Raw genomic sequence first — 10,937 nt, 5'->3', positions numbered from 1 at the left:
GAGCGGTCGGACCCAACCGCCGCCGTCCGCGCCCAGTCGCTGGCCGCGTTGGCCCCGCAGCAAGCCCGCCTCACCTGCGTGTCGGCCGCCATCCTGCCGGCGCTGACCCCGGAACTATTTCCGGAGTATTTCCGGGTCACCGCCGGGGGGGCGGGGCGGCCCACGCGTCAGGGCGAGGCCAAACTCGCTGCCCGAGCCCCAGCCTGGGCCCGGCGCCCCCGGGCGGGAAGGTGACCCGCCGCAGTCGCGGCCTTAGAACCGTGCGGCCGAGCCTAGGCCCTTCTCAGCTTGGCCGCAAGGGCGTGGAGGTCCAGGGGACTGCCACGTGGGAGACCACCCTGGCCGCAGGCCCAGCCTGGACACTGTCGCGAGAGCTTCTTAAGCCTTCTTAGCGACTGCTCTGTGGGGCTGGGAAGGTGGCTCCGTGGTAGAGCGCTTGCCTTGCATGCCTGAGGCCCCGGGTTCGATTCCTCAGCACCACACAAGAGAGAAAGCTGGAAGTGAGGGACAGGCCCAGAGTTCAAACCTTCAAACCCTGCGACCCAACAAAACAACAACAGCTTAGTGTTGCTTTAGGGCCGAGGTAAAGGAAGAAGTGGTCTGAAGACAGACAAGGTGGAAGAGCCCTGGGAGGCTCAGGCCTGCAGGTTCAGTTACAGATCCAGGTGGGAGGCCGAGACCAGAGCCAGGAAAGAACCTCCAGATCCTGAATTTTATACTTAATTGTCTGAATTTTACTCTGTCGACTGCCACTTTTTATATATGCCAGTACTAGGGTTTGAACTTGGGACCTCACATTTCTTTGCCTCAGCCTTTTCTGCTCAAGGCTGGCTTTGGAATCACACAGCTCCACTTTCTGGCTCTTTGGTTGGAGATCAAAGTCTCAGGGGGCTGGGAATGTCTCTTACTGATAGTGCTTACCTATGCATGAAGCCCTGAATGTGATTCCTCGGTACCACATAAACAGAAAAAAAACGGAAGTGGTACTGTGGCTCAATGTGGTATAGTGCTAGCCTTAAGAAAAACCTCAAGGACAGTGCTCAGACTGAATTCAAGCCCCAGGACTGACTGGCAGGAAAAAAAAGTCTCAGGGACTAGCATCAAATTTGATCATTCTGTTTCAGCCTCTTGAGTGCTAGGATTATAGATGTGTCACAACATACCTGGCTACTTTAGTACTGGTAGAGTTACATCGAATGTAACTACAGTTGAATTTGGATGCAAAATCCTTTTAATTTATGGAGTGCTGATTGTACTGTTTTTTTTTTTCTCCATACCTAACAAAGGTTATATAGGCACAGTTAGATTAACAGAAAACATGCTGTAATAAATTGAGGCAGTTAAGTACAAGGGCTGTTTGAAAACAAGCACAAAGGTGTCACAGCTGGTGACAAACTGGCTGGCTTTGAACCTGGATCTTAGATATCAGCCTCCTGAATAGGTAAAATCAGATACTGATGCCCAGTTTAGACAGGTTTAGAGAATGAGACCTCTAGTTGGCTATCAACTTTGACAAAACCCTATTTACAATAAATATATCAGTGCATACCTATTTATAAGATTTTAAACAAAATACCTAGCCTCTCAGCCAATCAGGTATTATTTACTCTTTAAACACTGATTATCACCTAACTACTCACCATCCAACTTGAAAAAAACCAGTTTTTTTTTTTTTGGGGGGGGAGGTCAGTCGTGGGGTTTGAACTCCGGGCCTAAGCACTGTCCCTGAATTCTTCAGCTCAAGGCGACCCTCTACCACTTGAACCACAGCGCCACTCCTGGTTTTCTGGTGGCTAATTGGAGATGAGTCTTACAGACTTTCTTGCCCACGCTGGCTTTGAAATACAATCCTCAAACCTTATCCTCCTGAGTAGCTAGGATTGGTGTGAGCCACCAGAGCCCAGCTCAAAAAACCCAGCTCTAAGAATTCATCTGACTCAATACATTTGTTGAATGCATGTATGAACTGACATTAATCTACTCAAAGGATTTTAATGAAGAGGCTGGCTGGCCATACAGCTATACTCTAGTGTAATGGGAACAGCAGTAGCCAGATTGGGATATAATTCATCCCTTTGTCCATAATATAAATACACCACCTGTTTAACCACTCATCACATTAACTGTTGATATCTTGGCACTTTATGCTCCAACTAAGTGTTCTGCATGCTAATTCTAGGTACAAGTTATATTCCATGTAACTCCATACCAGTACCAAACATGTAGCCAGATGCGTCACATCTGTAGTCCTAGCACTCAGGTTGAAGCCATCAAATTTGAGGCCAGTCTAGAAAGGTGACTTAAGTGATAGATTGCTTGCTTAGCATACATGAAGCTCTGGGTTTGATTAATCAGTACCACATAAACAAAAAATCAGAGGTAGCACTGTGGCTCAAATAGTAAAGTGCTAGTCTTGAACAAACACAGTGCCCAGGCCCGGAGTTCAAGTCCCAAGGCTGGCAAAAAAAAAAAATTGGCACAATCCTGTTCTGGCCATCCAAACGGTGATTTTAACACAACATATTCCCTTGGATAGTAAGTGTGCTATTGTAGACTTAGGTTGTTCAAACAGCAGCTTCACTTAGCTGATAGAAGTCAACCTTTCACCTTGCACCATTAACCACAAAATACTTTTAAGAGAAAGTAGTAAGCCTTTATTTTGTTTTGCAAATAAATCTGAGTTGACTGCTTCTGGGAAATTAGTCAAAAAGACCAAATCCCATATCCTCATCTGATTCCTCCGACTCTTCCTTGGCTTCAGCCTTGGCTGGGGCTGCGGCAGCAGCAGGAGCAGCAGTGGTGGTGGCAGCCACAGGAGCAGCAGCCACAAAGGCAGATGGATCAGCCAAGAAGGCCTTGACCTGAAGGAGAGAAGTCAGTGGTGAATGGAGTCATCATCCTTCTATACCTACAACCCTCCCTCCCACTACTCATCATGACCAAGTCCAGGAGGCCTTTACTGCATGCTAAGATCTGTGTAAGGCCCACCTCTGTATCCCCTCAAGTCTGGTTATTTCTGAAGTACACACCCACTCTGCCCAAATCTCTAAAATATGCTCTTAAAAAAGTACCTGCTCGTGTGAATTATGAATGACACTTAACCCCACAAGCTTTTATCCTGCTTTCAGGCTCACTGAGGTCCTGATGAGATTTTTTACCTTTTCAGCAAGTGGGAAAGTGTAGTCAGTCTCCACAGACAAAGCCAGGACCCGCTTGTACCCATTGATGATAGAATGAGGCACGGAGGCCACAGTTGGGTAACCGATCTGCAGACAGACACTGGCTACGTTGCGCACACCCTGCAGAAGGAGACATTTTATTTGTTGGATGGTACCCCTTTGTACAACTTCTTAAAGACAAAATATAACTTAAAAAGACCGCATTTTAGGTGAGATACCTGGAGAAAAGTTCAAGAAAAATTCAATGTGTATTGTTATAAGCAGCTGAGTCTTGAAGGATAGTTATCCTAAATGCTCCCAATTCAGACTTCTCAATTTAGAAAATTACCCTTATTCCAAACCTAAGGTGTCCCATATACCACTTGCTTCAAACCCACTATAATTCTATGACAATGTAAAGTACTAAGACAACTCCTCAATCTTTTATCCCTGAAGTTTTATATATATATATATATTTTTGTGTGTGTGTGTGTGTGTGTCATGGGGCTTGAACTCTGGGCCTGGGCGCTGTCCCTCAGCTCTTCAGCTCAAGGCGAGCGCTCTGCCACTTGAGCCACAGCGCCACTTCCAGTTTTCTGGTGGTTTATTGGAGATAGGAGTCTCACGGTCTTTCCTGCCCAGGCTGGCTTTGAACCACAATCCTCAGATCTCAGCCTCCTGAGTAGCTAGAATTACAGGAGTAAGCAACCAGCACCCAGCTTGAAGTTATATTTTCTTTAAGATGGCTGAAGTTACAATTTCAGTACAAAGTTTGCATAAAATTTGTTTCTGCTTTCAAATCCTAATTTGCTTAAATGTGCAGGTTGTGGAAGTCAGATATGGAGGAGCAACTTCATATATAACTTAATTTTGTCTGTTCAAGATAGAGACAGGAAGATCACAAGTTGAAGGCCAGCTCAGGCTCGAGTTCAACCCACAATGCCACCAAAAGAAAAAAAGAAACCACAATCTTCTATTGTAACATTTCAATGGTAAAATTAGGTAAGACAGAAATCTCAGGAAAAAAAAGGATAATTCATCCCTCCAAAAAAAGGTACTTAGCATTGTAAATTATGTATGATGATAAACTCCCCATAGTCTCCTTCAACTATGTCACTACTACTATCTTCTGTCTCACTGTAGGATCCTGAATGTACAGTGCCCAAAACTTTTCTAAGGCTTTACACTCATTAAACCCTTCAACCTTATAATTGTCATTCCTGCATGAGGATATGAAGGAAGTAGACTGAACTTTGCCTGGTCACACAGCTAGTTCACGCAGCACGCACCTCCAGGAAGCGAGAATGCAGAGCATCCTCAGTGATGTCAAGCACTTCAGGGTTGTAGATGCTGCCATTGTCAAACACCTGCTGGATGATCAGCCCAAAGGAGAAGGGAGAGATGTTCAGCATGTTCAGCAGTGTGGCTTCACTGGCTCCCACTTTGTCTCCGGTCTTTATCAGCTGCACATCACTCTGAGGAACAAGGTTAACAGTGAGCAGTTAGTTAGTATCTGAACACCTAGCAGGCCTACAGAAAATACACATGCACACACACTGTGTGCCTTGCTACTCACCAGAATTTCAATAGTGCCCCTGGAGATCTTGGTGGTGATGCCCAGAGCCTGGAAGAAGGAAGTCTTCTCGGGCCCCAGACCAGTGTTTTGAGCTGGCACAGTGACTTCACATGGGGCAATGGCACCAGCACGGGCAGCAGCAGGTACCTGAAAGAAGACAAGAAGAAATCTACCCACTGACACAAGCTGAGACTGGCCAATTTTGTTTTAAAGGCTAAGATAAGATCTCTCTCCAAACTGACTCTCCCCTTACTTTATTGGCCAGCAGCATGTCCCTGATCTCAGTAAGGTCCTCCTTGGTGAACACAAAGCCCACATTCCCGCGGATATGAGGCAGCAGTCTGCAAAAAGAAGTTTATTAGGACACCACCTGAAAGCACCATTCTTCCCCAGGAAAAAGGGCGGCTTCGGGAAGGGAGGACAGTGCTACCAGGGGACAATGACTGACTTCTCCAGAGCTGGGTTGTTTTCCAAGTGCCCTCGGATGGCCTTGCGCATCATGGTGTTCTTGCCCATCAGCACCACAGCCTTCCCTCGGAGGGACATGCGGATCTGCTGCATCTGCTTGGACCCCACATTGTCTGCTCCCACAATGAAGCATTTTGGATAATCATCCAGAAGTTGCTATAAAAACAAACCAGAAAACAGAAAGGAGGCAACGTCAGCAAAGTAAACACAATCACTGGTTTCTGTCTTGCTCCTCACTATGCTTTGAAGTCACACTAAAGATTGTGGTAGTTCTTCCTATCAGGGGCCTCCCAACTTTTAACGCCTTCAGATCTGAGCCTGACTTGCTGGCTGGGAATGAACAAGCTGATGAGCACTTGCTTAGCATATGCAAAATCCTGGGCTTGGTCATCTGAACTAGTAAAAGACGACTTCATCTCTACAAGTAAACTTTTGTTGCTTATTTACTTTCAATTATGAGGCAAATCTAATCCACTAAAGTAGTTGCCAAGTAGAAAATAAACTCCCCCCAAGAACTGATCAAGGAAAGGGACTAGAAATACGGTATAAAGTATTGCAAAGCATTATTTGTACAGTCTAGGTTGGGGGTATCTGATTACTCTGCCATTCAAGACTTTTTCACCTAAAAATCTTTAAGCAACTGTGCCTCTCAAGAATGGGGCCCCAAGTTCAAACCTACCAAAGCAGAATGATGCGAAGTGGGATAATTGAAACATACCTTACTTACTTACTTACTAAATTCTTAAGATTTAGTCTAAGGAGTAGTGCTTCTGATTATGACCAACCCTGGAAAGCCACCATGAAGCTTTTGAACACTTACTTTCCTGACAGGTTCTACAATGAGTCACTCTTTTGTCTCAGCCTCTCCAAAGATGGTGTCAAGCAGGGAAAGAAGGAGGGAGGCGTACTTATGAAAACTGCTGCGACTGCAGATTTGCCCTCAAAGGCTTAATACAAACTAGGGGCACCATGATGTTGGTCCACAACCCACTCCGCACTTACGATGATCTTAAGGAAGTAGTTGGACTTCCAGGTCGCCCTGTCTTCCCTGGGCATCACGACGGTGCGTCAGGGATTGCCACGTAGGGTTTAAAGACGAGGTCACTGAGGGGAGAAAAGGAGCTCAGGCTCGGGCACCCCGACACCTGTCCCTCCGTCCGAGGCCTACACGGAGCGGGCCACGCGCGGGCGCTCGCCGGCTGGGCCTTGAGCAGCCACCACATGCGGAGACCAATCCGCCGCCAGAGTACGAGGGAGCGTGCGCCCCGGGCCCCCCACACCATCAAACCGCGCCCCATCCCACCCTCCTTGGTCCCCCAAAAGACGCCACGCTTCCGGCCACCACTGCCCAGCAAAGAAAAACGCGCCGCCAAACCTCTCACGAGGACGCCTGGCGAGAGAAGGGCCTTCCGCCGGCGTGAGCCATTTATATGCGAACCAGAGACCAATCGGAAGCCACGGACGGCGTCCCTGCCTATTGGCTGGCGCCGTCGCCCATCCCGCCAAGTCGAACTAATGTCGTCAACGATTGGCTGTAGCCTACCGCTGCCACTCCGGCCAACAGGAAGCGCTCTTTAAAGTAGGGTAGTTAAGGAGGGAGCTGTCTGGAGTTGAAGGCGCTCTGCTTAGAGCTTTGCCCCCTGCTGGCCTGGAGGTGCCTTCCAGGTAGATTCTGCAAGGCTGTGCGAATTCCTTGGCTGAACTGGCCACATCAGCAAATTTACGCAGCTCAAAGGAGGATGCCTTCTTCAACGGTCTTTGTCACCCCTAGTTTGTTCCTCTTGCGACCCAAAACAGCGAGATCCTTCAAACCTAAATCCTCTCTGGCTCACAATTCTCAAAAGCTGCCCATTTCTTTCACCGTCAAGGCTGAAAATTCAGGTGACAGCCTGAAAGGTCCTCCATACCCATTATCTCATCGCTACCTTGGCCTAATGACTCATTTCCTTTTAGCCAGATCATTCTTTTTGCTGTTTTGCCAGAGCATACCAGGATTTCAGAATAATCGCAGCCACCTGATTAACTCACCAATTAATCACCAATTAATCCGCCAAGTCTTGCTACAAATAAACTGCCCCATGAGACCTACCCCCAACTCCCTATTATGCTATCTTCAGATATCTATATGTGTATGTGAGTGACTAATTTATCTGTATATAGTTTATATAGAGAAATATGTAGACATACACATGCATGCATGTAGTGTACTTCAATCCTCTGCATCCTTTCTTTCCCCATCTCCCCTCCTGCCATCCCTCCTCCAGACAGTCTCCTTTTATACTAATGCCCTGTTGTCAAAATCATCATCATCATCATCGTCGTCGACGTCGTCGTTGTCATTGTCGTCTGTTGCTGCTTTGCCAGTCCAGGGGCTTGAACTCAAGGCCTTTGCATGTCCCCGAGCTTTTTTGCTCAAGGCTAGCTCTCTACCACTTGAGCTATAAATCCACTTCTGGCTTTTTGGTGATTCATTGAGAGATAAGAGTCTCACAGACTTTCCTACCCAGGCTAGCTTCCAAGTGTGATCCTCAAATCCCAGCCTCCTGAGTAGCTAGAATTAGAGGCATGAGCCACAAATTCCCAGCTTGCTTTGCTTTTTTTTTTTTTTTGCCAGTTTGGGGGCTTGAACTCAGCAGCTGAGCACTGTTCCTGAGCTGCTTTTGCTCAAGGCTAGCACTCTACTACTTGAGCACAGCACCACTTCTGGCTTTTTTCTGTTTATGTGGTACTGAGGAATCAATCCCAGGGCTTCATGCATGCTAGACAAGCACTCTACCACTAGCCACATTCCAGCCCTTGCTTTGAGACAATATCTGTCTGTGTAGTTGAAGCTGACTTGTGATCCTCCTTCCTTGGCCTCTTTATATGTGTCACCATAGCTCAATAAATATTGCTCAAATGAAAGATCCTAAGATTAATGGGTGTATCTCCCTATCTCTATCCTTTACATCTGATCCAAGTAAATTCCCAGTGTTATCTAGACCACATGCAACCAAGAGTTGGTTATAACTGTATGTGGAACCCAGTACCCAGTTATGTTTCTGAAAACTTTTGCCCAACAAGGATGATCAAAGGGTAGAGGCCTGCATCTGACTTTGTTATCTTTTTGAAACACTCATTCATGATGCCATCTTTTCACATCATAGTTCCCATATCCAACTATACATCAAAATCACTCTAGAAGCTTTATATAAAAAAAATAAATAACTAGAGCCGGGTGCCAGTAGCTCATTCCTGTAATCCTAGCAACTCAGGAGGCTGAGATCTGAGGATTGCAGTTCAAAGCCAGCCTGGGCAGGAAAGTCTGTGAAACTCTTATCTCCAATAAATCACCAGAAAACTGGAAGTGGCGCTGTGGCCCAAGTGGTTTCAGCATTGAACTGAAATGCCGAGGGACAGTGCTTGGGCCCTGAGTTCAAACCCCATGACCAACAATAAATAATAAAAATAACTTTCTAGGTCTTACCTAGTCAAAGTCTATAGTCCCTATTGAGACTCAGCATGAGCAAACACTTTATCACCATAGTACACTTCCAGCTCCCCGTATTATAATTTATTTTTTTCTTTTTGCCAGTCCTGGGGCTTTAACTCGGGGCCTAGGCACTGTTCCTGAGCTGCTTTTTTGCTCAAGGATAGCACTCTAGTACTTGAACCACAGCGTGACTTCTGGTTTTTTTCTGTTTATGTGGTACTGATGAATTGAACCCAGGGCTTCACACATGCTAGGCTAGCACTCTACTACTAAGCCACATTCCCAGCTCTTGTTTTTTGTTACTGGGGCTTGAACTCTGGGCCTGAACGCTGTCCCTCAGCCTTTCAGCTCAAAGCTAGTACTCTACCAATTGAGCCACGGTGCTACTTCTGATTTTCTAAGTGGTTTATTGGGGATAAGAGTCTCATGGACTTTCCTGCCCAGGCTGGCTTTGAACCTCGATCCTCAAATCTCAGCCTCCTGAGTAGCTAGGATTACAGGCGTGAGCCACCGATACCTGTCCCTTCTAGTATTTTTAAAAATACTTTTTGTAGTGCTGGAGATTGAACCGAGGGCCTTATGCACTCTACCACTGTTTCACCTTCCCAGCTCCAACCTAGCCTCCTGGGTCCTCTGATGATCAGCCCAGTTCAAGAACTGCTGGAGTGAATTACTGCTAATATCCTTCTTTAATGACACTGTATTTCTGCCCACTCAGCATTGTGCTAAGTACTTTGTACACATTTCCGATGTTCGTATTTCCATCAATCCCTCAAGGACATACAATATTAGCTATCCCAGAAATCTCTGAGAGGTTAAATAATACATTCATGTCTCTCAGTCCACAAATGATGATTCCAGAACTCTAGGAGCAAGTTCAAATCCCATGGGCTTCATGATGGTACAGTTATAGGCTCTGACTCTTAAGTCTGTCTCCTAAGTGCACTTTTCAAGTATATATGCACTATCCCTATACATTTCCAAGGACATCCTGGCTCTGTCAATACGAGCATCATCTATAATTGTTACATCAATGTAACAAACATCATGCCATTTAAAAAATGATGCAGACCTATATTCAGAAACATGGGAAAATAAAGCACAATTGGATTTTTAAAAAAAAGCAAATTACAATGGTGTGTGCTATCCCCATTCCTATAGGAAAAATAATCCAGCAAGGACAGGAAAAACAAGCTGTCACTATTTTGGGGTAAAAGCTGAGTCTATTAATACATATGTATGTATATATATATACTTATACATATATATAATTTTTTGAGGGGGGTCCGGTCGTGGGGCCTGAACTCTGGGCCTGGGCACTGTCCCTCAGCTCTTCAGCTCAAGGCTAGCACTCTACCACTTGAGCCACATTGCCACTTCCGGCTTTTTTCTTATGTGGTGCTGAGGAATCGAACCCAGGGCCTCGAGCATGCAAGGCAAGTGCTCTACCACTGAGCCACCTTCCCAGCCCCCTATATATATAATTATTATTGCTGATCGTGGGACTTGAATCAGGGCCTGAGCACACTGACCCTGAGCTCTTTTGCTTAAGGCTAGCACTCTACTACTTTGGGCCACAATGCCACGTCGTTTTCTGGTGGCTAATTGGAGATAAGAGTCTCATGGCCTTTCCTGCCTGGGCTAGCTTTGAACTGTCATCCTCACATCTCAGCCTAAGTAGCTAGGATTACAGGTGTGAGCCACCAGCACCCGGCTTGATAATATGTTTCTGGGCTCAGACTAGAAATCAACACGGTAACTCCAAATCAGAGGAAAATAGTGAGGCTCGAGGTTGAATAAAACTCTTGAACACTCGGGGAAGGTAGGGAGGGAAGGGATGGTAGGGGGAAAAAACAATGGAGGGGGTAACAATGCTCAATAGGAAATGTACTCATTACTTTGCTCATATAACTGTAACCCTCTGTATAGTATCATTACAATAAAAAATTAAAAAAAAAAAAAAAACCTCGAACAGCTTTGGGGATCTGGGATCTAACAAGTGCTGAGGAAGCATGAAAATATAGACGTGACCACAAGGAGGCAGTGGAGACGCAGTTGCCATTGCCACTGCAAGTCCCAGGTAGTCCCGCATTACATCCAGAAGCTGGGGATGTCTCCATGCAGAACACAGGTAGAGCAGGTCCTGAGCTCATACCGCAGCGATTACCTTGAGCATGATGGTCTCAAGCCTCTTTCCTTATCTGTGAGTGGAAGGCCACCCACAGCCCCTCAGGGGATGCTCTCATGGGAGCCAAGAGAAAAC

At 46.2% G+C, this 10,937-nt stretch overlaps 2 protein-coding genes across 3 annotated transcripts in view; both read right to left on the bottom strand.

Moving 5' to 3' along the window:
• The window catches only part of Gcn1l1 (GCN1 general control of amino-acid synthesis 1-like 1 (yeast)), a 64,249-nt gene extending 64,143 nt beyond the window's left edge, over positions 1 to 106 (bottom strand). For both annotated transcript variants that reach the window (XM_013014378.1, XM_013014377.1), the window contains exon 1: positions 75 to 106. In XM_013014378.1, the coding sequence (XP_012869832.1) occupies positions 75 to 92 (18 nt within the window). In that variant the 5' untranslated portion in view covers positions 93 to 106. The remainder of the gene's footprint in view (positions 1 to 74) is intronic.
• A 2,525-nt stretch (positions 107 to 2,631) lies between these two features.
• On the bottom strand, positions 2,632 to 6,701 carry Rplp0 (ribosomal protein, large, P0). Its single transcript, XM_013014409.1, has 8 exons — positions 6,578 to 6,701; positions 6,205 to 6,306; positions 5,183 to 5,358; positions 4,988 to 5,075; positions 4,735 to 4,881; positions 4,448 to 4,633; positions 3,159 to 3,299; positions 2,632 to 2,861 (listed from the first exon to the last, which is right to left on the bottom strand). The coding sequence occupies exons 2-8, from the start codon at positions 6,256 to 6,258 to the stop codon at positions 2,700 to 2,702; spliced, it is 954 nt and encodes a 317-aa protein (XP_012869863.1). The 5' UTR covers positions 6,259 to 6,306; positions 6,578 to 6,701; the 3' UTR covers positions 2,632 to 2,699.
• Positions 6,702 to 10,937: the final 4,236 nt, after the last annotated feature.

Source organism: Dipodomys ordii, unplaced genomic scaffold (genome assembly GCF_000151885.1).
Source record: "Dipodomys ordii isolate 6190 unplaced genomic scaffold, Dord_2.0 Scaffold23, whole genome shotgun sequence".
NCBI classification, from domain to species: Eukaryota; Metazoa; Chordata; class Mammalia; order Rodentia; family Heteromyidae; genus Dipodomys; species Dipodomys ordii.
Note: the sequence above shows the minus strand (reverse complement) of the source record. Positions and strands in the feature narration are given on the sequence as shown.